Source organism: Lynx rufus, unplaced genomic scaffold (genome assembly GCF_022079265.1).
Source record: "Lynx rufus isolate CCGP_SWC_20201006 ecotype Redwood Valley unplaced genomic scaffold, mLynRuf1.p SCAF_5, whole genome shotgun sequence".
Classification (NCBI taxonomy): Eukaryota; Metazoa; Chordata; class Mammalia; order Carnivora; family Felidae; genus Lynx; species Lynx rufus.
In genome coordinates this window covers 24,553,670-24,579,819 of record NW_025814867.1, presented here as the reverse complement: position 1 = coordinate 24,579,819, position 26,150 = coordinate 24,553,670, and the positions used below count along the sequence as shown (strand labels likewise).

The 26,150-nt window shown below is 46.1% G+C and overlaps 1 protein-coding gene across 2 annotated transcripts in view; it reads right to left on the bottom strand.

The window, feature by feature from the left end:
- Positions 1 to 438: 438 nt before the first annotated feature.
- Positions 439 to 26,150, bottom strand: part of TBC1D5 (TBC1 domain family member 5) — a 549,135-nt gene continuing 523,423 nt past the window's right edge. For both annotated transcript variants that reach the window (XM_047100344.1, XM_047100345.1), the window contains 3 exons: positions 11,427 to 11,506; positions 10,447 to 10,602; positions 439 to 4,513 (listed from right to left, as the gene is read on the bottom strand). In XM_047100344.1, the coding sequence (XP_046956300.1) occupies positions 4,211 to 4,513; positions 10,447 to 10,602; positions 11,427 to 11,506 (539 nt within the window). In that variant the 3' untranslated portion in view covers positions 439 to 4,210. The remainder of the gene's footprint in view (positions 4,514 to 10,446; positions 10,603 to 11,426; positions 11,507 to 26,150) is intronic.

Sequence of the window (26,150 nt, the reverse complement as noted above, 5' to 3'; positions counted from 1 at the left end):
GGCAGTGGCACAGAGGTATCACTGGCCTCATGGCTCTACCTAAGCTAAAAGGATCCCCCTTACCTTTCCTAGTTTGTCAGTTAAGACTTGGGGGTGCCCTCCCCACTGTGGCCCTGCATCAAACCCTGTGTTAGGTGGGCATAAGTGAGGCTACCAGGGCAAACCTGGTGTGGAGGGGAGACGGTGCAGAGGGGAGGGCAAGCCGTTGGGGCCACACCCCTAAATGACTTCTTGGAGCAGCAGGCCTAGCAGGGCCCAAATTGGGGAAGAAGGGACTGGCACGGTTAGGCATGAGCCCTAGGGAAGTGCCTCATGCAGTGACATGGGTGAGGCTGGGCTGGGCGCCCTGCTGGCCATGTCCTGGACTGGTGTCCTGTGACTCAGGCCTGCTCAGCATCTTGCCCTGGTCCCCCACCCAGAACAAGTCAAGCTACATTCTCAGTTTCACATTAGTCTTTTATTATAACTGTATTTAATGGGATCACTTTGCCAAAAGGAGAAGTCATTTCTTAAATCAGTATGAGTTACAGCATAAAGATGAATGAGAACAAAGCAATAGGATATAAATGGCACAACAGGATATTCCATAAGTCAAATGAATTGTGCCATCATGAGACAAATTATTATGACAACTTTTACATCAAAGTGGTCTCAAGCCTGTTTACAGGAACTTTAGATTTCTTTTCAACACTATAAAAAGAGAGCTTTTGAAAGTAACATGGGGGGTGGGGTGGGGAAGCGGTTTTGGCCCGTGAGAAGGAAGCTCGGCTTGCCAGGTGCCGTCCTTAATTCATCCCGGCCTCCTCTCCCTGTCCCACGGCCCCCCAGAGCCCCTGTTCTGTACACATGGGGGCGGGGACCGGTGTGCACCTGCAGGGGAGGGGGATGGAATGATGGCATGGCCTGGCCTCCACAGGACAGCCACTGGGAGGGCCTGCATCGCCCCTCCCCTGCTCCCCGCAACACTGGTTCTGCAACAGCCCCTGGAGGCAACTTCGTAAGGAAACAATAAAATGAAAACAAAAATAGTAAATTTAAGTCACCTCTGGCAGATTACCTATCTTTAAGAGACAACGTAACTGCCACTGAGTTTTGTATTTGTTCATCGTCTCTGACAAAGTGGAGGAGTCCTTCGTGTTAGCTGTGGGCAATCAGACCCGAAGGACTAATGAACTCTGTCAGATGCAGAGAAGGCAAAGCACAGGGAGGCCTCGGGTGTATTTTTAGTCACACTTATTCCGCAGTGGTATTACTTCTTACCAGATTGCAGTTAGAAGTGAGCATTTGCAGGAGATCACCTTTGGAAGAAGAATCCAGTATAATTAAATGTTTAAAGTGTTATAAGACCCCTTGGCATATACAAAAGGTAAGGCAAAGTCATAATGACTTTCTTTCTCTAATCTGTAGCTCTCATATGTAATGTACAGAGAGTAAATTTAACTCAAATTTCCAAACTGATCAGAGAGGAATGCATGAAACACAGACACACATATTAAAAAAGTGGATGACAGAATTCATCTAAGCTTTACATATATAAAATCTATTTAACTGCTAATAATCAAAACATGAGAGGGTTCCACTGATTATATTTGTTAAAGAAAAATAAAAAGGTTTCATATATTCAGGATTTAAAAAAATGTGCAATGAAACAGAAGTACCTGATAAAATAATAAAAAAGAAGGAACACATTCTTTTAATAGCACTGTAACTAATAAAAATGCAAACAATGCTCGACTATGAAAAATAACAAGTCACTTAAAACGACTGAGAGAGTAATACAATTCTCAAACCCCATGGATCTATGGAAAGTGGAGGGTGGCACTGCCCACGTCCCACTCCCCCTCGTGCCTCCTTCCTCGGAGGGGGGAGCAGCGCACTGGGGGCCGCAGAAGCAACAGCTCTGAGGGACCCCGTCACTTCCCGTGTAGCACAGACACGGAAGCACAGAACGGAGGACCTGCCCCTGGTGTGCTGGCGGGCCGGGGGTGGTCAGTGACTCGTAGACACCCAGCCGACTGCGACTGCAGGGAGGTAGCCTAGAGCCCTGTCAGGGTGCTGGCTGGCTGGCAGCTCCCGTGTGCCCACTGACACTGGACTACCACGACTCTAGCTCTCAGGGCCAAGGAAATGCTTGAAGCGAGCAGACGGCTGTCCGCCACTGCGAGGCGACAGCCAGCTCTGTGGCCCTTTCCCGCCACTGTCCTGGAGCCCTGGCGAGGATGGCTCCAGGCTTCTTACCTTAGAACCGAAAACACCAACAGCTCCCCAAACCAGGTCCTCGGAGAGAAAATAATGGCAACCCGGTGCAGCTGCAAGGCCACTCACTGCATGGGGACCTTGGGAGCATACCAAGTGTCTTCAAGGCGACACACAGTAACTTACTCAGTCACCCCCACAGGGGGCTGGGCAGACCACTCAGACAGGACGCTCATCAGCGTATCTTTGAGTGACCATGGAAGGCCCAACAACCCTGTTATCTGAGCGAAACCGGGGTTGTCATTCCTCTTCCAGCTCACGCGTTCAGAGATTTTCCTGCTAGAGGTTAAGAACAAACCTTAGAGCTACTTAGAACCCTCTCTGTAGTAGCTCTCGAGTCATCACTAGTTTTTGGAGAGTGAGAGCACGTGGGAAATGAGGTCATTATCACGTTTGTCTGTAGAGAGATACATGGTTAGCAGTGGGAAGGATGTACACGGTGTGTGTTCTTTCAAACTTAACTTTTCGCTCGTGGGCATGATCGGTTCCGCTGCCCAGAGGCCTCGCCATCCTCAGAGGAGAGGCCCTAAGAGCCAGTCACCTCAGGGCAGGGGCACTGTGGCTCTCCTGTCAGAACTCCTGCTTGGGCACAGGAGAGGGGAAGTGTCCTCTATAGGGACTTCTCCTTAAGGAGACAAACAGCTCCTGTGATGCTTTCTGCCCGTCGCGATTCCATAAGCTGCCTACGGAAAAGCGCAAATCCCTACCCTGTGCTGAAGCCCGGGGAGGTGCAGCCACGCCAGACCTGGTCCTGCCCCGGCGGTGGTGCCTGGGACGCAGTGCACAACCGAACCCAGGCCCTGCAGCTCCTACACTTGGCTCCCAGCAAGGAAGGGCTGTGCAGAAATCCCACACCTTCCTGACATCTGGAATGTTCTGCGGGAAGCCCTGCTCCCCCAGAAGGGACTCCAGGTCTAGTTCCCTGTTACTGCTACTTTAAGGCCAATGGGAGATCCTGACTCTGGATGGGAATGAGTTTGGGTTTTTCCCTTTACTTCTCAATTGACAGGTGACAAATGTATTCTAGCGTCAAAGCTACAGAGGCTTTACCAGAAAACTGAGAGATGTTTATCCCACAAGTCAGGGTCACATTTACCAATTCAAGGAAGTAATATTGTTACAACTTTTGAAATCAGTGCAGCAAAGATTGGCTCAACGTGACCTTGCTTTCTGGTTGTGAAAGATCCTAAGAGGAGAAATACAGTTGTCTGAGGAGGGACAGTGATGGCCAGAGTCGATCTGGCCTGAGGTCTGGAAATGTACTCTTTAAGAAATGAAAAAAATCTAACTCCCATCACACTGAAATAGGATTCCTAAGTTTAGACCCTGTTTCTAAAGATCGCTGTAACTTTCTGAAAGGTCAGTGATGGGTTTTTTCCAGGCCTGGAATCTACCAGTTCTAGTCCATTCTGTTGTATTTGGCTCTGCTGTATGGCTTCCCAAAGGAGGAATGAAAGACGCTGAGATACAGATTTCCAGAGAGAAAGCCTTCTTGATATCAATCGATTTTCCTACGCCTGATGCTCTGAGGGAGGGAAGATTTGAAACCAACTCTTCTTCCTTCTCTAGTTATAATTAAAGGAGTTGCCACACCTAATTCTTAGTTGGGGAGAAGAGGACAGAGGAAAAGTGATTCTAATTGTGGTTTGGTCTTCTTTTTGACAGTGAGCATGATCCTGGATACTTAACCCAGGTCCACCTCAGAGGAAGGGTGGGGTGGGACGAGGTAAGGGCCACGGAAGCCCTGTCTACGTTCTGGTGAACATCAGTCTGTGTGCTCTGTGGCCCCGTCTGCCTCTCTCTGGAGGGTTCCGATGGGCTGCGCTAGGGCCACAGGCCTGCTGGGAAGGAAGTGTTGGTTTCAGAGGGGTCTCCGCTGGGGGAGCCTCAGGCAGACCCTGGGGCCGCTGAGGGGGGTGGCCAGTCCCTACAAGGAAAGCCAAGGGCACTGTGGTCAGATGTCCAGGGGGCTCACAATGGTGAAGCCAGAGTCCTTGCTGTTGCTGCTGCTGTCCTCATCGGGGCTGGAGCTGGGGTTGCTGGAGGAAGCTGAGGCTGGGCCCATCAGTGGGTCAGAGAACACCAGAGGGGAGCGGGCCAGGGGCTCGCTTTTCCCAGAGGTGCTTCGGAGGGTGCGAAGAGGCTGAGCCTGGCCTGAGAAGGACCCCTTGGTGCTGCCCGCGTCGTCTTCTCTGGAGACCAGGATGAAGTCGTCTGCGCTCCCTCTGTCCGTGCGCCCTGGTGTTTCTGAAGAGGACTGTGAAGCAGAGTCAGAAGTAGAGGTGGATGAGAGAAGAATCCAGTGAAATGAGAGAACTAAGTAGTAGCCCTGGGAGCACTTCATGGAAGTTCAGGCCCCTGGCCCGATGCTCTTCCTTGGAAAGATGCAATGTTTGGCCAGGTACTTCCCAGTGGCGGGGGGCCAGCTCCCCTGAAGCTGGATGCTGGGTTCCCAGGGCAATAGAGTAAATCTCCTGCCTGATAAGTTGAGAGAGGCCGGCTCAAGAGACAGCCAGCGGGCTGCAGACAGACTCCCTGCCAGCTGCACGTGGCACCCTGCCGTGCGCATCACTCGTCTTCCTGGGGCTTTAATGTTCTCATCTGCGAAATGGGGATAAGGACAGCATCTGTGACCTAGTGTGTGGTCACCGTGCAGTGAGGTCATGTGCGTGGATGTGAATCACACAGAATTGGCTCCCTAATGTAAGCCCAGATCCGGAGCGGTTTTACTACCGGCTTAAAGAATAGCTTCAGGAGGGCCTAATGTATGTATCTCATAACCAGCTCATCCCGGGTATGCGCTTAGGGGCCCCCGGGACAATGGTGGCAAACACAAAAACCAGGAATGGTTAAGTGCCAAGTATATGGCAAAAGGTAGAAAGGCAGAAGTGCTTTACTGACCATGATTTTCCTTTCTTCTTAAGCAATTATGAGTAGCGTTTGTTTTTAACTAAAAATGCAGACATCTATGAACATGAGTAAGGGTTTTGGGTTAAGCCCAGAGAAGCCCCTGCCCGCCCTGACGTGAGGAAAGCTACAGCCTGACCAAGGATGTTCCAGAGCTGGCCAGGCGGAAGAAGTGCTGACATAAGCTGGTGTGGTACCCACACCTGCTCGACCACCCACCTCGCCTACTCTCCCATAGCGTGGGTGGGGGCTGGGGCGGGAGTCTGAGGTCTGACGACATGCGCACAGCGCCGTGGCTGGAAGTGCCACCCGATCCTCTGGCCTCCAGACCAGTACGGCCTGGGCCACCGGTGGGCTGTGGGCAGAGCCTGGACAGGTAGCTGGCAACACTTCCAAGGGAAATCTGGGCTTGACTGACAGTGCTTTCTCTGAACTACATGTTCTTGGTGACATGTGGGTGGTGAGTAGCTAAATAATGGCTCAGGTGCCTCTACCCTCTGACCCTTTGTCCACCTTTAAGATATTTAATTGGGAGAACAGAAACAGAATTAGTCTTGAGATCACAGGGCTTGAGACAACAGGTCTTGAAGTTCCTCATCTCAAGGTTTAAAGCTGTTTCCATTCCATCAACACATTAACTCTTACAAAACTGAGGAGACACACAGATCCTGGCACTCTGGTAGAAGGGGATGTGATCACAGCTGGTACTAGGGCAGTTTGGGAGAGAAAGACCGTCCATTGTGAGGTGTACCCAGTCGGACGGTGCCACCCTTGGAGAGGCTGGAAGGGACACGTGAGTGGGGCTTGTGCTCCCACGCATATATATGCACACGGGGTGCAGGGCAGGCTGGGCTGTGGGACCTCAGCTTCAACCTTCTACCTCCAAAGTGTGGACACTGTTCATGTGACCACTGTCCTGCACTGTAAACTGTGAAAACCTTGACCTCTCACCCCACGTAGGGTCTGTGGCTGGAACGCTGCCGGGCAGAGCTCATCTTAGTTTGAAAATAAAAAGAGCATGTACAGCAGGCCCTATTTTCAGAGTGACTACAGAAATACCACGACAACCCACTCTCCTTTGGCTTACAGTGAATACATTACAAGACTTTGAAGAGGAGAAATACGTTATAAAGCCTGTGACTGGAAGTAAAGATGAGGTTCCTGCCATCACTCTAATTATCTGGCACATTTCTGGGAAAGTAGTGAAGTCAAGGTACTAATCTTGGGTTACCCCCCTGCCTCCCATTCCCAGAAAAAATTATGGACGGACTCAGACAAAGCACGGCAGAGCTGGCAGGGCCTGACCTTCTTTTATTACCCCTCCTCACCTTTATATTACAGATCACAAAAGGAAGCCCATTTCAGAGGCTTGGTGGCCTGGCCATTGTCACAGAGCGAATTAAAAGATCTGGACTCCTCTGGACTCCTACCTAGAACTTTTTTCTAAACACAAAGATGCCTTCTTTCTGGATTTCCATAGCAGCCTTTGCTACTACCTGCTTCTGTTTATATCATTTACACAATCCTCTTTTTTTTTTTTTTTTTTTTTTGGCCAAACACAAGCATGTACTATACAACGGGAGGTTTCAACCCATCAGTCCTGCCTAAAACTGGCCAAGACCAGCACAATATACAGCCCCCGGGCCCCAACCTGCTGTCCTCGCCCTGCCTCATTTCTTACCTTGAGTTTAGGAACATGGTGGATGCAGGTGCGCCCAACTGTGGACTAGCTGTTCAAGAGAAGTGTGCTCTTTCTATGCTGATATAGAAGCACCCAGCCACAGGTGGATATTGAGTACTTAAAAGGTGGCTAGTGTGACGGAGGAACTGTATTTTTAACTTAAAGCCATTTAATCTTAATGAGTTTAAATTTAATTTTAGATAGACATCTGGCTAGTAGCTACTGTATTTAGACAATGCAGATATAGACAATACAAATAAAAATAGGGGCCCCAAGTACCAGTGAGGCACATGATGTGGGCTGGCTGACGAAAAGAATCTAGAGTCCTACAAGGTCCTGCCGTCTACTGCCATAGAGTTGAGTCAAGTTTACCAAAAAACTTCCAAACGAGTGTGTGAAGGACAGACTGGGAGGAAGGGGCAGAATGTGGCTCTTCCCATTCTACGGAATACAATTTTGCATCTGCCCTTTTCAGAGCTGGGGATAAGATTTGTGAATCGAATGGAAAGAACAGTACTAACCAACATGCTGGCAGGGAGTGAGGCACGTGCATTTCCAAAAAGGAAAAGCCCTACTGAAGCTCCTGATGGGGAAGGGCACAGAGCCACCTGCCCCAAGGCGGTGAGCCTGACCCTCGGCATTGTCCTCTGCACGTACTTTCGTGCTAAACGAAGAGGCAAAGCTCATTCCCAACTTAGGAATGAGCTGTGGCACAACCCACCACACACCAAGACGTGGTGATTACATCTCCAGAAAATGTCTCCAAAGCCCGCCTCGCACTGTTGCCCCGGCCTCCGGCCCTCTAACTGGAAGCTCATCAGCGGGGACGACATCCCATACCCTGAGCACCCTGGACACTTGGCAGAGCAGGCCCTCAGCTCACCTTTGGGAGGCAAGAGGGAAAACGCCTTCAGAACACCCACCTGGCCCACACGTTCCCGTCCAGAGCCAGCCCCCCTCTGCCACCCTGGCCCCACAGGGTAAGAAAGTAAGTCCGCCAGTTCCAAGCCCTGACAGTCGTCCCAAGGCTTGAGACACAGGTTCCTAAGGAAAGATGCTGGGCCAGGACTTCCAGCCTGGTGGTTCCTGTATGAATCTAGACCAGATCCCCGGGCACTGGGGCACAAGGCTCCAGACATTTGGCTCTCTATGCGACCTGTTGCTTCATCTGGGATTTCTCTTGCCTTTCCTCCCGTGAAGGCAAGAGGACAGCACTGCTTCCCTAATTCTTCCTTCCTCAGATAAAACCTCTTTCAGGAATACAGGGTTTTTTTTTTTTTTTTTTTTTTATAAACTGCTAACATCCTTGGGGAAGAAGCCATGGCAGGAATGAGCAAAGAAGAAAAGCCCTGCTATTTTCCCTTTTCCCACTTTTCTTCTTTTCCACTTAACCCTACAGAGGAACAGAGATGCAGAGAAGGCAGCTGTGGGGTCTCTGGGCACAGGATGGGTGGACTGTGTTTTAGAAGCACACACAGAGGCAGGTCTCTTGGATGCTGCACAGGAGTGTGGCCCTGCCAGAGCAAGGGCATATCCTATTTCGGGCCATCTACATCTCACGGCTGGCTCACCTTGAGTGTGCACATGGGTTCTGCTGGGGCAATGGCGGTAACAGGTAGGTTCTTACAAAATGAAAACTGGGAGTAACAATGGCAAAGTATAATCAAGAAGCTTTAAATTTAGCAAATTCATTAGTGCTTTTGAAAGGTCTTTTTCTGTAATATTTTTACACATTCAAATAAAAAAATCATGTTAAATTTTAAAACAACATTGTCAATTAAAAATAGTTGGGGGGTGAGCCTAAACTCAACCAAATTTGAATGAAGAAATGATTATTGAAAAACATCTGCTTAGGGAAGGAGAATTTGGAGGAACTAATCAAATTAAACTTGCAATGTTAATGCACTATTCATGTGGCTAAAAATGCAGACTAAATGCTCTATGAAAACTTTTTTTTTTTTAACGTTTATTCATTTTTTGAGACACAGAGAGACAGAGCATGAATGGGGGAAGGTCAGAGAGAGAGGGAGACACAGAATCGGAAGCAGGCTCCAGGCTCTGAGCCATCAGCCCAGAGCCCGACGCGGGGCTTGAACTCACGGACCGCGAGATCATGACCTGAGCCGAAGTCGGACGCCCAACCGACTGCGCCACCCAGGCGCCCCTCATTCAGCTTTAAAAAGAAGTTTTCGGGGCGCCTGGGTGGCTCAGTCGGTTGGGCGTCCGACTTCGGCTCAGGTCATGATCTCGCGGTCCGTGAGTTCGAGCCCCGCGTCGGGCTCTGGGCTGATGGCTCAGAGCCTGGAGCCTGTTTCCGATTCTGTGTCTCCCTCTCTCTCTGCCCCTCCCCCGTTCATGCTCTGTCTCTCTCTGTCCCAAAAATAAATAAACGTTGAAATTAAAAAAAAAAAAAAAAGCTGAATGAAATTAACCACACAAGCCTCTCTCTCCTTGAAAAGTACTCTTCAAACTAAAAAAATTCCCATTCTAACATATCATTTTGGTTTTTTCATCACAAAAATAATTTGTAAGTATCTGGATGCTCGGTTTTGAGAGAGAGCCTTAGATGAGATTTTGCTAATGTTCATTTTTCAAGATGAAACTTTGTAAGCCATGAAAAAGTGTATTAGGGATTTTTAGTCCTGTCAGAGAAAGTATAGTGAGGAAGCATGGTGGAGCTAGAAGCCTACTGGATTGGAACAGGAGTTCTGGAAACGTGATGCCTGTTGAGCCTATGCGCCTCTGAGGCCTTCATTTTCTCACTGGTAAAATAAGCAGACAGGACTAAGCACAAGAGGAATTTCTTGGATTCTTTCTCACTGGAAAATTCTATGTTCCTATGTTAGAATAAATTATATACTATGTCGACACCTTGAGAGCAGGGGTCGGCAAACTATGGCCCATAAGCCAAATTTGGTCCGTGGCCTGTTTTTGTATGGCTCTCAAGCTGAGAATAGCTTATACATTTTTAAAGGTTGTAAAAACAAAGAAACAAACACACCAAATACAAAAACAAATACGTGACATAGACCACATGTCACCTACAACTCCTAAAATATTAATTAGCTGATCCTTTACAGGAAGACTTCGCTGACCTCTTTCCCTTAGAGGATGGACATTAATGAGAAGCCCTCCTCCACGAAGGCAAAAAAAAGGTCTAGCCAACTGAAGTACACTCAGGAGAGCACTGGGAAAGAATGAACAGCACTTCCTGTGCTAACGGGGAATTGGGGCGTCAGCTAGAGGTAACCAATAGCTGAGGCAGAGATCTGGCTTTCTAATGTCACACAATAGGACTGGTAGGAGGTTCAGGCCAAAGCTGCTGCATACAGGCATGTAGGTTGTATACTGAACAACTCTGGGAGATAACAGCCTAATTATTATCATTGTCAATGGTACCCCGTAGGGCACTAGGGTATGTAACTCGCACAGCTGTATACGGCACTTCTGGCTCAGGCCACCCGTGGTATTTCACAGCTGAACTTCACACACAGTAATTGGAAATGACTTTGGCAAAGTTTTCATTATTCCTTGCTTTGAAGAACTCTCGTGAATGTGCCCCCATCAAGTTCACGTGACACAGTTCATCAGAGCTCTTATACCTGCTTGGTGGCCCCAGGTGTTTGGTCGCTCTGGCCTTGGCCTTGGCCCTGGCCACTGGAGCAGTAGTGATCATCTGAGATGGTGATCTGCTCATTCTCCTCAGCTTCCAGCTGACTCTGGTTGAAACGCAGGGAACCTTTTAGAATGTCTTTGATCTATTTTTCAGAAAAGAAGAAAATAAATGAAAAAGGTGAATGGGTTTGTTTTGAAATGCTAGCTAAACCTCTAATACCTTTAAACTAGACTTATCATGGGCCATTTTTTTAATAGGATGATGAATATATTACCACAAGAAAGGAATAACAGGAAAAAATCCAACTGTATCAAAGCCATGGACTTATTAATGACCAAGGAAAATTTCAGAGTCTTAATGGCCAGGCTCTCACGGGGTCAGACATGGGTGTCACATCCTGGGCAGTTATCTTAGAGCAGGAAGTGCCATTTGCCTACACACTCAGCCCCACTGAACGGCCCTTAGCTACTCAAGTGGCTGCACCCCAGCTGAACTGTTAATAACACAGGCAGACGGCTCTGAGAGCAGCACGCTCTTTTTACTAATGCGTATGTTCCACTCAGCCCTCCAAGGGTTGGGTGAGTGTGGTCCTTGTGGGTCTGAGGCCTGCCGTGGGTGGCTTGTGCTCCGAGGACAGCATGTGCTTACGGGTAAACAACTGAACATGCTGCCGGACCAGGCAACACCAGCTCTGGGTGAGGAACCAACTGAATGGCTTTGGTACGAGGAAGAAGCAAGGGTGAGAATGGAAAAGTAGCTTGGGCTACAAGCCAGTCAGACATAATCACTCGTAGGAGCACGAGGTGTGAAAAGGTGGCGGTTCAGGATGGGCTCTGTCTGGGAGGAAATGAGGGGCTGGGGGGATGTTGGCTCTAATACGTGCATGGTCCACCCTCCACCAGATCCCCTCCCCAACAAGCACTGAAAGATGGCCAGCAGGACACAAAGTCAGATCAATGGACATACCTGTTTTAATCCTGCCAGAGAAACCAGAATTTGATCTTCTTTTTCCAAATTTTCTTGTAATATCACATCTTGAATATTTACTGAAAATAGAAGAATGACATTTTATAACTAATGTCCTGAGTATAACTTATCTGCTGCCACATCATTACTTGCTTGGAAATGTTTCTGTCCAATCTCGTAGTAAGTATTTCCACCAAGGACGCTCTGCCAAAGTGCAGATGAGGCAGGTGTGGGGGGGAGCAGAGGGGAGCACCGAGCCCGGTGAGCACAGCCTTCCCACCGACGAGACACAAATGTGTTCTTATGATGACAAATGTGTCTTCACTTCTGCAGAGAGACCAGGGCACCTCCTGCTAACCTACAATGTGAACAGTCTAGAGCATTCATCCAGCCTCTAGGAGGAAGCGTTTCATTCTGAGCTTCCTACACCGCCTCATGGTTCCATCGGGTTAACTCACCTCTGTCTCTGAAGACCAGGTCCTCCCAGGTGACTGAAGTCAGTAAAGACACCGTCTTTAAAGATTTAAACAGTAAAGAATGTTGTAAACCCAACAAAATGGTGAGAATAAAAGAACAAACTCACGGCACCGCAGGTTGCCATCGGACATCACTGCCTATCGAGTCTGCCTGACTTCACCCGGGGTCTTCACAGGAGCTACTTCTCTACGTCCTCTAGGAGGCTCACCCTCTGTGTGAGAAGTCCTTCACCCAGGCCCGATCGGGGGGATCCAGCAAGTCAGCCGTGACCGCCAGGCTCAGCATCGCACTGAGCTGCACGGTCAACATGCAGAGGGCCTCGGGGCTCCCCCACGACACGCCTAAGGGATGCACACGGCCCTGTTGCTGGTGGGCCTGACTGAGCCGGGGTTCTCAGGAGAGAACAGGGGAGGAGGAAGAGCCCCCCCACACCTTCCCCTACACCGGGGCTAGGCAGGAAAATGTGTGGGGTGAAGGGCAACTAAAACACACTTTAAAGAGGATACCAATATGCACACCAGTCGGAGAATCATGACAATAAGTAGGCTTACCCTCCACTAACATCTACTTGCTTATTTTGTGGCCTTAATCACACCTACTTATAAGCACGGGCCTTACAAGGCCCATGCTTAGTCACTCACTCAGTAGAGCGGTCTCAGTCTCGACTCGAGACTCCTCAGTTGTATGCCTGGCCCCCTACGGCCACCAGAGCTGTGTATCACTCCCTGCCGGCCCGCCCATGCCCTACTGCTAGCGGAGGCAGGGCCGGCACACTGCTCTCTTGGCCCTGGGGGGCTGGGCCCACATCCGTGCAGACCAGCTCTTCCTCACTGTTCAACTCGGGTCCCATGATGCCTCTTCAGAGCAGCCTTCCTGCCCATCCAAACTAAGGGAGCCCGGGTCACAGAGCCTCTGGCCGCTGCCACATCATCTCTTTTCCTGTACTTTCACGAAGCACCTGTCACCATCTGGCATTCTCACATGCATTTGCTGGCGTGTCTATTGTCCACCTCCCCCAATGGAATACAAGCCCAAAGACTGTCTTGTTCAGGGCTATCCTCTAGGCCCTTGGCATGAGACCTACCTTTCAGGTACAGTGTAAGTCCTGACTGACTGACTGAACAAACGTGGGAAAACACTCTTGGAACTTGCATTTCAAAACACTGCTATGCTAAATATTTCCAAAAATATTTGCAGTTAAGGGAAAAGGCAATGACTGATACCGTCAACATGGGCCCAGCCTGACAGTTTGTTAGAATCTTCAATAGGAATAACTCTCTAACCCATGCTGACAAGTCCTCTCACACACCGCAGCAGAAAAACAGCAGCTTTTATTTATGCAGAAAACGTGACTGTAGTTTCTGGCTCATATAAAGGCCTGCTTCAAAACAAGAAAGCAAGATGAATGGGAATGGAATAATAGATATAATTAGAGAGTGAATGTTTCTGGTTTCCTTAAAAGCCTGTAACAATTTGTTCTCTCTCAACAGAAAAACAACGCAGAATCCACTCAACAAGACGTCAACGACAACCAACGGCAGGAAGCTGACAAGAAGCAGTTATGTAGGTCTGTCAGGGGGTTGAATATGGTCACTTCTGTTCTTACGAATGCCATGGTTTTCAGGCAGAGGTCTGAGGGTCTGCGGGCTGCAAGTAGCAGCTGGGTAGTTTGGTGGGGCGGTAAGCTCTCCACACTGAGCCGCAGTGTGGGGCAGATGTCCCAGCTCCTGCTGCGTAAGCAGGGGCAGCAGGGGAATAACTCCGGGGCCCTGGGAGGAAGCTCAGCCAATGGATGCAGAGACATCTGGACATCTGGAAGAAGCACGGGAGGCTTCTTGGAGAGGAGCCCACTGGAGGCCGGATCAGGGGACCATGAAAAGAGGAAACGTGCAGAAAGCAAATGTGATGTATCCTGCTGCCCCAGCTCGATCTTCAGCTCCTGCCTGCCCCTTTGACGGTCTTCTGTGGAACATATCCTGAATCAAAAGGTTTGGCCAAAGTGCCCGGCTCCTGCCTCCAGTGTAATGTGGGGCCCGTGGTCAGCGGCAACACAGCCGAAGGCCTTTAGGGTCACAGGCTACAGGCTAGCAGGGCAATCAGTCAATGGCTCCAGTGGGGACAGAGGCCAGTAACTATGCAGGAACCGATATCTCCTTAGAGGCGAGCAAAGACGCAGAGGGCACCCAGAGATCCTTCCTCAAAGACCAAAGAGACACGTGAGCCATCCTAGAGCCCTGACATCATCCTGGCAGGGAGAAGAGACAAAGCGGAGACACTCTAACTGGGGGCATTTGTTCAGCTGAGATGGCTAACTTGTAAGAGACAAAGTTGCCTTTAAGTGGCAGACTTAAGCCTTGGACTCTGCCACTGGTGGGAATGGACCTCCAGAGTGAGGTTTCTGTACCCCCGAGTTTAAATATATGATCTATCACCCCAGTACAGAAGTAGCGGTATCTACCTGACATCTTACAAAATCATACTGGCCATATTGCCTGAAAATCTCAGGAAGCAAGTGCTCCCAATGTGCCCTCCTGGACGCCACAAACCCATACATCTGAGCGGTGGTGGTGTTCGCAGTGGGCAGGCTGAAGAGGGGAGTGGCGGTGAAGGTGGAAGAGGAGAGGCCCCTTGTTTTTCATTGCAGGTCTAAGTGACAATGATGCCCCATGATCTAAAGGCCACTTTATCCCATGTGCTCTTGCTTGTTTAAAAGCATGAACAGCCAACAAGCCTAGGTGCCCCCTACGGTACCATCTCCTGGGTCTAGAGGTGGCAGAGCTGTGTGTGGGCCACCCCCCCAGCCCCACCCTCTACTCCTTCCTCACCAAGATCCTCACCAGATCACACTAGGGCAGCACCCTGCGCCCCTTCCCTCACAGCCGAGGTGGGTCATGTGACACAGCTTTGGCCAATGAGGTGTAAGTCCCCAGATGGAGCTTCTGGGAATCTCCTCATTGGGTCTGACTCAGTCTGTGGCTTTTGGGCCTTTACTCTTCCCACTTTCCCTGCTGAAATGCTGGCAGGAGCTCCACAAGTCAGCTTGCAAGGACTGTGGGCGATGAACCAGAGGAAGCCTGGGGCCCTGGGCACATCACGGAGTTGCTACACCTGCTTGGACTGCCCACCTCTGGGCTTCTTTTAGTTATGAAAAAAATAGTAATAACCTCCTGATGTGTTTATTCTACTGCTTTTGGGATTATGTTATTAGCAGCTCTGTTAGTCTCAAGGTACTACAAACTGGGTGGTTTAAAACAACAGAGATTTGGGGCGTCTGGGTGGCTTAGTTGGTTGAGCATCCGACTTCGGCTCAGGTCATGATCTCACGGTCTGTGGGTTCGAACCCCGCTTCAGGCTCTCTGCTGAAACTCAGAGCCTGGAGCCTGCTTCGGATTCTGTGTCTCCCTCTCTCTCTGCCCCTCCCCCACTCTCTGTCTCTCAAAAATAAATAAATGTAAAAAAATTTTTTTTAAACAACAGAAATTTATTCTCAGTTCTGAAAGCTGTAAGTCTGGGGTCAAGGTGTCGGCAGGGCCGTGTCCCCTGGAAGTTCTAGGGAAGCACTCTTCTTTGCCTCTGGAGGTTGTTGACAATCCTTGGCATCCCTTGGCTTTGTCTCCATCATTACATGGCATTCTCTCTGTATGTTTGTGTTCAAAATCCCCTCTTTTAATAAGGACACCAGTCACTGGATTAATCAAGTCTTACCTCATCTCAACGTAATTATATCTTGTAAAGACCCTATTTACCCAAAGGTCACATTCACAAGTTCCAGATGGACATGGAATGGGGAGGAAACACTATTCGACCTGGTATGGCAGCTAAACTCTTCCCTGTTACACAGAATATAAGCCGTCCAGTTCCTTTACTGAAAGGGAGCCGAGACAGCCCCACCAATCCTCTCCTGCACGCAGAGTACAACTTCAAGTTCCAGGCTGGCTCTGGCCTGCTGTGCAGTGAGGCGAGCCAAGGGCACTCCCAGGGTGGGAGAAGAGCCCAGAGCCTTACTATCTTCCGCAGCATACCCTTTCCCAGAAACTTTTCAGCCTTATTTTTTTGGACAGGATCAAAGATCACCTTTTAGGATCTGATGAAAACCAAAACCTTCTGCCCTGAAAACCCGCACATGTATATAATGTTCATTTAATTTTAAGGATTAACCTCTGCTATAAAACCTCACTATAATTTAATTTTTTCATTTAATTTTCATGATAAGCCTCTGCTATAAAACCTCACTAGTCTCACTTTAAGGAATCCAGGGCACAGAAATCCAAATTAAAACAAAGGGCACCTCTGGAGACTTAAAATTTTTGAATGCAGGAATTATGACTTTACTAACAACAAAGTACCGGCCATGTCAATCCTTTGCTGCATTAGTTCAACTATACATTGATTTAAGGTAGCATTTATGAGCATTCTATTAATATACAACTTCTCAGTAACAAATCTGCTTTCAGTTGCATCTACATGCAAAAATGGAAAAACATAATGATGTTTTCCTCATGCTTTAAAATAGTAAAATAGTAATGCAGTAATAGTAAAATAGTAAAATAGTAATGCACATTTTTCCTTATAGCAAGAGGCAGAATAAGTGATGAGATAAAGTCTCTTTCTTTTTGTTTCTGTGTAGAAGGAAGTTTATGTTCTTTGCAATCTCCTTCTACTTAAGTTTTATAAAGTATAAATGCTGGAGCACTGAAACTAAAGGGGGAAAATCTCACACAACTACTTCTGTGAGAATTACCCAAAAATCTCATCAACGTAAGAGTTACACAGTGACTCCACTGTATCTAAAGAGATGTCAATGTCACGGAAATAGATCTCTGACTGTAACAGGAGTGGAAGCGGCACACAAACTACTTTTTCAATTTCTTAAAAACCCTTTGTCTTCACTGCTAGAATAAACGTGTTTTCATTTGAACGGCTGGGACAAAAGGTAACGTAAGCTCATTAAGAAGGGGAGTGGAAAGGGGACAAAACAGAACTAATATCTATCTACAGTGGAGGTGGAACTTAGCTTCCTTATGCCGGAGGGTAATACCAGAACTTTTCTCAAAGGATTACGATGAAGAGTAAATACATAGCACAGTATGTTGCCCACCGTAGAAGATCAGGACGGTGTTTCTTTCATTTCGACATGGCCACGTTACCTCATCTGACTATCCCAACAACCATTCTAGATGAGGACTGTCATCCTATTACAGAAAAGGGAGCCAAGCTTAGCAATCCCCGGTCCATTATCTGAGGTCTCATGACAGGGAAGTGTACAGCAAGGACTAGATTCTACGTCATCTGGACTCCTCAGCTCCCCCACACTTCCATACACGGCACTGATGGAAGGGCCAGAGAGAGATATGAAGAGGCATAGGATGGGGTCTTGCCACTGACTCGATTGCCTTCTGATGTCAGTGCCCTTTATTTGGCGGTGGAACTGACCTAAGTGAGGCCAGCCGGCAGGACAGGAAGTCACCTACATGCAAAACAGACTGCTGTATCATTTCTGTCAGAACTTTCTGGAGCACTGGTCCTAGCATTAAACACCTTGAACTTTGATGACCTTAGGCAGAGATCTGTGTAAATCCATTGGTAATGGGGGCAATACATATCTCAGAGGGTTGCTGGAGAGATTAGTTACATGGGATAACCAAAATGGTCCACTTCAAACACATTGGTCACTATTACTATTATTGGTCAGTATGTTTCCCTTTTCCATTACCTTAAATACCATATAAGTGGATTCTGTTCTTTGTGGTTCTCTCATCTCTGATGGAGATTTAGCTACCTTGACCTCAGACAATCTCATATAAAGGACTGTCCAGACTCTAGGAAATATGCAGGCTGTTACAAAATAGAGGGGTCACATGTAGGGTTGATCTAGGGTCACATGTGTGCTCAGAGTGGTAGTGGTTTAAGAGGTGGTGATGGGTCAAGGAGGGGGGCAGACCTGTAATTTGTCACTACTGGGTTTGGCTGCACTGCTGACAAATGACAGAGTGTGTGCCATGGGTGTCCACATCTTGGGAGAAGGCGGGTTTAGTAGAAGACTACAGGTGTCAAATTCATCCTTTAACAGATCATTTGCATTTGCATGTCTCTGCAAATGCCATTCCGCTTCTAGAAAACCCTCCTAGTCTCCTTACAACAACACACCTTCCTTTTTCTTCAAAGTCCACCTTAAAACTGTGTTTAAGCATTGGCTGCCTATTAACAGTCTGCCCTCTGCAAGCATCCAGTTGTTAGACTCTCCCTTGCTTCATCTTTTACTCTTGGAACTGTAATCTTAAACTAGGCTCAGAGGCTAAAAGTCTTCTGAAACTGCACAGTTCTATGTGGCGAATCCTGGATGCAAGGTCCTTTGGTTCCCAATATGGTAGTCTGTTCACTATATCTGTATTACTTTAGGACCCCATGGGTCCCTGCCCATGTTTGTGAAATCACTGGTGCTCTGGGAGGACTGTGGTTTCATGTGAAGCTGTGTGTCACTTTAGGTATTTCTAACGAGGTATATTCTCCTTGGCTTGCTCTCTCTCCCTACTTTGAAGCTTTACACACGTCTTCCATTGAGCGCCGAGCTCAATTAGAATACCACTCCTCCACTTCACCCTACCCCAATCTACTTCTCCCAGGACGTATTTTTACATCAGAAAGCAGGTACTTCATAAATATTGGCTGAATGAACAACACAGGGCTTTCCTGCCAGCAAGCAAGCTGATTTTTATGTTCTGAGGAATAGACGTAGGTGAGATATTTCTCAGGTGAAGAATTAAGGGATATGAACATGATCAACCAGATCTCAGACTGAGAAATGGTAGGGGCAGATGAAGGGAAATAACTTTCACTGAGGATTTCTTAAGAGCTAAGTAAGGCACTTCATGCTCAATATTTTCTTAAAAAACAAAAGCAGACCGCACAGAAAATATAATCAAGGGTCCTATTTTGCATCGAGATGTCAGAATGAGTGAAGACCCTAAACTCAGCACTGGGAGAGGAGCATTGAGTTAGGAAAATCCAAGGGTAAGACTAGGCAAATATGTGTCCTGCATTTAACATTAGTTTTTGGTGACAATAAATAGTTCTCAAGTAAACAGAGTACTTGGCAGAGTTAGAAATCTTTAGTCATCTCTACCACTTGGCATATTATTCTCTTAGGATTTACCACCCTGCCAGCCAGGGAATGTCATGGAAGTATGACTCCTCACAGCAAAATCTATCATATTCATGATATGGGTCACCCCATATCTGAGGGTCAACCAGAAAAAACACTTTACATATATTTTTGAACTTAAAAGGTCTCTAAGCTCTAGTAATGGTTAGATGCCTTTTCCAGAAGACATGCTTCTAAAAATAAAAGCAGAAACACAGCCAGGACTAAAAGGAAATTTCCTTTACTAAAAGGAAATACCCTAGGGTTCTGCCATTGGACCCTCTCATTTGGAAGCAATGAGAGAGGAGGGCAATTTGACCAAGATTGTCCTCAAATCACATCATTTAGTCAAATAAGATCCCGTGAACTAGGTTTAAGATGGAAATACTTCTTTTGGTGAATTTGAGGCCATGGAAGTTTTCCTGACAGGAGGAAAGTCAGTAGTCAAAGTTGAGTACTACTACTCAGTAGGGATTTAAACATGGCCCAAGGCAATGAACATTAGCCTTCTTAACTTGGGTTTCACTTTCCCTGCTCACAAGCTCTATGCTTAGTGTGAGATGCTTATGGTGGCCGCAGAGTCCTTGAGCTTTCAAGCAATCAGCAGCAAGCCTGTTCCACAAGATAGGGTGGACAAGTCTTTTGCCTGTTGAGTCATTAGCTGGAGATGGCTGGGATTGGAGGACAGAGAGGCAGCCTGGTATGGAGGGCTGTGAATGGGCTATGCAGTCAGACAGTTTGAGAAAGATGAAGGATTTGGAAACTTTATTTTTAAAAAGACAGAGAAGGAAAGATATTCAGTGTGGGTTCCTCCTGTGGAAAAACACATGGGAAAATGGGAGACAGCCAGCAAGTGGAAAGCAAAATGATGGAAGATGGGACAGTCTATACTGAAGCCATGGGATCAGAGTTGTGGTATCTTAGCCTGGGAAAGGGTAAGACAGTGTATAGTTTGCAGAGTTTTTCTAAATAGGCACAGGGTTGGTACAAGTTAGATTTTGACCAATTGTTCCAAGTCTTGTGATAATAAAATTGGAGTGGGGGGTGTGGGGGGTGGGAAGAGCCTTTCACTACTAGAGTAGAACAAGCTCAAAGAGGCTAAAAAGAGAACTGAATTTCACATGATTGAAAGCTACAAGAGAATACCAGGGGAGGCTGTGTGCTGTCTGCCCACAGAATTTAGCTGTACATGTGCCTGAAGGGTGGAGTTATGAATACGTCAATAGGATTATGAATATATTAATTTAATTCTGCCCACATAATTTTAAGTTCTTTTGCTCTTTGCTGCTTGAAGACTTTCATGGGCCAATAACATCCGGTCATCTGGGGGCTGTTAGAAATGCTGAACCTCAGGTCCCATATCAGACCTACTGAATAAGAATCTTTTTAACAAGATTCTCAAGGGAAGGTATCTTCTCCTTCTACAGAGGACTATGCTGCCCACAATTAAATGCAGCATTTAAAATTCTTAAAATAGTAATGAAAACTTTTATCACAGTGTGATTGACAGAGAGGAAGCTGTCTGGTGATCACATTTTCCTTCCCTGTTTTTTTCAAATGTGATTAGTTAACTGCCTTATTGAACATTTCCACAGACGTCCATTGAAAGTTGTTTTTATAAACATGAGAAAATGAGATTTATAAAGTTCTTGCAGAAGCAAATAAACTGATTTTCAAAACTGGCCTCCTCTTATAGCTAATTCTTACATAAATATTATGACAAGCGCAAAATCGGTAATGATGCGTGCAATGAAACAGCAGAAGATCTGAAATCCAACTACCGATTCAAGTGTTGGCTTTAGTCAAAGCGTCAGTAAAAGAGAAGCCAGGGACTGAAATTGGGTCTAGACTCATGGCGTGTGTGCCACAAGCCAGCTGTGTGCCTCTCATCCTTCCTGGACCTTGCTTTCCCCATCTTCGCAATGAAGAACTGCTGAGTTGGCTTTTAAAGCTTCCACCTGTTCAACATTCTAAGCTCCTAGGAGCTACAGCACTCTGGGAAACCTAACTTCCCTTAATTCACTGCATTTAACCCTGCCATTGTTTACATGAGCCACCAATGAAAGGGCAAGCCACTGGAAACCACTTCTAAATACCGAACAGAGACTGGAAATACCTCCCCCGGGAGTGGGCAGGTGGGGCCTTTAGGGCCAGCAGGGTGAACAGCTCACACTCCCTGTAAACAGCTAGCAGCTCAGCCCAGCTGCTCACAGAACAGAGAAGCGTGGGCCGCTCACCCACGTGCAATTATGAGTAAAATACGGCAAACCTAAAAATAGCCTGAGCTCAACCACCTGAGGTTAATACTGTCAATGGCTTTGACTCAACTGTCAGGGTGACGGGAAGGGGAGTAACTATAGCAACAGAAAAATGAACACGTACAACAAGCCTTCTGAAGTTGACAGGAAAGTTTAGATTTAATAAATGCATGCATTTTCAATTCCTGTCTCTCAGTGTTTGGATTCACGTGCTTCAACTATGTGGAAGTAATAAAATTAAAATTTCGGTAGAGTTTTGATAAAACAAATATTTCTTTAGTTTTGGGTTCCAGGCCCATAAGGAAGTAACTGCTAAGCTGTCAATGTTATTACCTCTCTAATTAAAGGACCATTTGAACAAGTGCCTTTATATAATTTTTAACTGAGATGTTTTTCTCTATATTTGTTCTGTCAGTTATAAAAATAGCCTTGAACTGTCCTTGACGTTTTAAAATTACTGAAATGATGAAAGCACAGGGTGATATGGAATTCTATTGAAATGAAAGGAACTTGGTGAAAACAATTAACGTTAGGAAAGGATACAGAAAATACCTCCTAGAATAGTTTCTGATGCAGTTCTCAGAGCTGCCTTGGTAGCCTGTGGCCCAGTGCATAATGGAGGCCCAGCCGCTCAGGTCAAGCACTCTGCATCATTAAAGTTCTTCTTGCCCAAAGAGCTCACACACCTAACCCAAGGACCGGCGTATCCCAATTCCAGCATCTTTCTGCATCACTGACAAGGGAATATTTAGTTAGGGGTTGGGAAATGTGGTATTGGTCCTAGTTCGGCCACTAACTAGTTGTAGGGGCCTGCACATGTCTGTACTCAGCACTCTGGTCACAGACTCGATGATCTTCCCTGAGAAGGGACAGTTAAGAGTTAATGAGGCAGAGGAGAGAATTTGTGTTGAAGACCCGACTTCGGGCCATGCCCTGTGCTGGGGTTAAAAGCACATTAGTCTTGGCAACAAACTAGCAAGGTAGATATTTGCATCTCCATTTTCTATATGAAGACACTATCAGAAGCAGGCTGCGCTAAGAAGGGACCGAGTCTGACCTCAACCCTGTGTCTGTCTGCTGCCACACGGTGCTCTCTCTTTCTCAAACACCACACCAGCCACTCTCAGAATGGCTGGAGAGTGAAGTCGAAGTCCCAGGTGCTACCTGCACTTCAGCCACCTACAGATTTTCAGTGACCACCTTGCATCTTCCAAGCATAAAAACTAGGTCTCCCAGAAAGTCATCCTACAATCATCCTTTCAGCCAGGCCATGACTGTTAATGGTTATTTTTGCATCAAATATATACTGTTGTGCTACTTATCTTCTCCTTTAATAATACAGCATGAACATCTCCTTGTTAATAAGAAAGTATTTTAATATTCGATAAGATGGCATTATACTAAGTTATAATCAGTCACTTACTAATGGGTTTTTCAGTGGTTCTGATTTTGTACTACTTTAATAATTGGGAAAAACAGAAAACATCATATGGAAAAAATACTAGGGTGCTGAAGTAATTTTTAAAAGAAGTCCAATAAGTCAAAGAGCCAATCAAGAGTTTCCCTTAATTAATCTTTGTGTTTTCCTCTAATTTTTGCTTAGAATCAAAATTGCCTACAACATAGGCATACCCTTTAATAAATAAATCACTGTTATAATAGGCAGGTGGATAGAAATGCATCTGTGGGCCCTGGGGCCAGGAATTCTTTGTAGCATCCTTCAAGCCTATTTAAAACATTTTTTTAAATGTTTACTTATTTTTGAGGTGGGGAGGAGGGGCAGAGAGAGAGAGGGAGACAGAGAATCTGAAGCAGGCTCCCGGCTCTGAGCGGTCGGCAGAGAGCCTGACTCGGGGCTCAAACTCATGAACCGTGAGATCATCACCTGAGCTGAAGTCAGACGCTTAACTGGCTGAGCCACCCAGGCACCACCCCCCGCCCCCCTTCAAGCCCATTTTACAAAGTGTCCTGCTATTTATATGGAGAAAAGAAGCTGACAACTGTATGAGGGGATTCTGGCTGAAAGTGAAACGTACACACAGAAACGAATTTAGTTTGGTGGTTAGTTGAAAATTCACATCTGGTATGGGCTTTTCTTTAATTAAAGTGCTCCCCCCTCCCATGCAGTGAGAAAATACTCTTACAGAGCTGACTGAAAGACCAAAATCAGAGCGAAAGCTCTTTAAAAATTCTTAGGCTTAAGCTGCTTGAAAAGCTGCTATGTGGACCAAACAACCTAGAGATTTCCTAACAGGATTTTCTAGAGTTCCAGTACATCTTTCTCTCAGTCACTTCTTTGTTCTCCTACTTTGGTCAAAACCAAAATCAAGCACTACAAAGGTCACCCACACGGCCAGAGAAACAAACATACACAAACACACATGACCCCCTCCCCCCAACTCCCCACACACTTGCTTTAAAATTAAAAATTATATTTAAATAAACTAAAATTAGTTATATAATATATATTATTTATATATAAGCTGTATTTCTCTTAATGACTTCTTTTTGATGCATTTATAGTGGGATGCTATGAGATTCACATAAACTTAGTTCTATATGCATTTTTTTTTTTTTTTTAACCAGATAATTTTATTTTTTTTATTTTTTTTTTTTTTATTTTTTTTTTATTTTTTTTTTTTTTATGAAGTTTATTGACAAATTGGTTTCCATACAACACCCAGTGCTCATCCCAAAAGGTGCCCTCCTCACTACCCATCACCCACCCGCCCCTCCCTCCCACCCCCCATCAACCCTCAGTTTGTTCTCAGTTTTTAACAGTCTCTTATGCTTTGGCTCTCTCCCACTCTAACGTCTTTTTTTTTTCTCCCTTCCCCTCCCCCATGGGTTCCTGTTGAGTTTCTCAGGATCCACATAAGAGTGAAACCATATGGTATCTGTCTTTCTCTGTATGGCTTATTTCACTTAGCATCACACTCTCCAGTTCCATCCACGTTGCTACAAAAGGCCATATTTCATTTTTTCTCATTGCCACGTAGTATTCCATTGTGTATATAAACCACAATTTCTTTATCCATTCATCAGTTGATGGACATTTAGGCTCTTTCCATAATTTGGCTATTGTTGAGAGTGCTGCTATGAACATTGGGGTACAAGTGCCCCTATGCATCAGTACTCCTGTATCCCTTGGGTAGATTCCTAGCAGTGCTATTGCTGGGTCATAGGGTAGGTCTATTTTTAATTTTCTGAGGAACCTCCACACTGTTTTCCAGAGCGGCTGCACCAATTTGCATTCCCACCAACAGTGCAAGAGGGTTCCCGTTTCTCCACATCCTCTCCAGCATCTATAGTCTCCTGATTTGTTCATTTTGGCCACTCTGACTGGCGTGAGGTGATACCTGAGTGTGGTTTTGATTTGTATTTCCCTGATAAGGAGCGACGCTGAACATCTTTTCATGTGCCTGTTGGCCATCTGGATGTCTTCTTTAGAGAAGTGTCTATTCATGTTTTCTGCCCATTTCTTCACTGGGTTGTTTGTTTTTCGGGTGTGGAGTTTGGTGAGCTCTTTATAGATTTTAGATACTAGCCCTTTGTCCGATATGTCATTTGCAAATATCTTTTCCCATTCCGTTGGTTGTCTTTTAGTTTTGTTGGTTGTTTCCTTTGCTGTGCAGAAGCTTTTTATCTTCATAAGGTCCCAGTAATTCACTTTTGCTTTTAATTCCCTTGCCTTTGGGGATGTGTCGAGTAAGAGATTGCTACGGCTGAGGTCAGAGAGGTCTTTTCCTGCTTTCTCCTCTAAGGTTCTGATGGTTTCCTGTCTCACATTTAGGTCCTTTATCCATTTTGAGTTTATTTTTGTAAATGGTGTGAGAAAGTGGTCTAGTTTCAACCTTCTGCATGTTGCTGTCCAGTTCTCCCAGCACCATTTGTTAAAGAGGCTGTCTTTTTTCCATTGGATGTTCTTTCCTGCTTTGTCAAAGATGAGTTGGCCATATGTTTGTGGGTCTAGTTCTGGGGTTTCTATTCTATTCCATTGGTCTGTGTGTCTGTTTTTATGCCAATACCATGCTGTCTTGATGATGACAGCTTTGTAGTAGAGGCTGAAGTCTGGGATTGTGATGCCTCCTGCTTTGGTCTTCTTCTTCAAAATTCCTTTGGCTATTCGGGGCCTTTTGTGGTTCCATATGAATTTTAGGATTGCTTGTTCTAGTTTCGAGAAGAATGCTGGTGCAATTTTGATTGGGATTGCATTGAATGTGTAGATAGCTTTGGGTAGTATTGACATTTTGACAATATTTATTTTTCCAATCCATGAGCAGGGAATGTCTTTCCATTTCTTTAAATCTTCTTCAATTACCTTCATAAGCTTTCTATAGTTTTCAGCATACAGATCCTTTACATCTTTGGTTAGATTTATTCCTAGGTATTTTATGTTTTTTGGTGCAATTGTGAATGGGATCAGTTTCTTTATTTGTCTTTCTGTTGCTTCATTGTTAGTGTATAAGAATGCAACTGATTTCTGTACATTGATTTTGTATCCTGCAACTTTGCTGAATTCATGTATCAGTTCTAGCAGACTTTTGGTGGAGTCTATCGGATTTTCCATGTATAATATCATGTCATCTGCAAAAAGCGAAAGCTTGACTTCATCTTTGCCAATTTGGATGCCTTTGATTTCCTTTTGTTGTCTGATTGCTGATGCTAGAACTTCCAGCACTATGTTAAATAACAACGGTGAGAGTGGGCATCCCTGTCGTGTTCCTGATCTCAGGGAAAAAGCTCTCAGTTTTTCCCCGTTGAGGATGATGTTAGCTGTGGGCTTTTCATAAATGGCTTTGATGATCTTTAAGTATGTTCCTTCTATCCCGACTTTCTCAAGGGTTT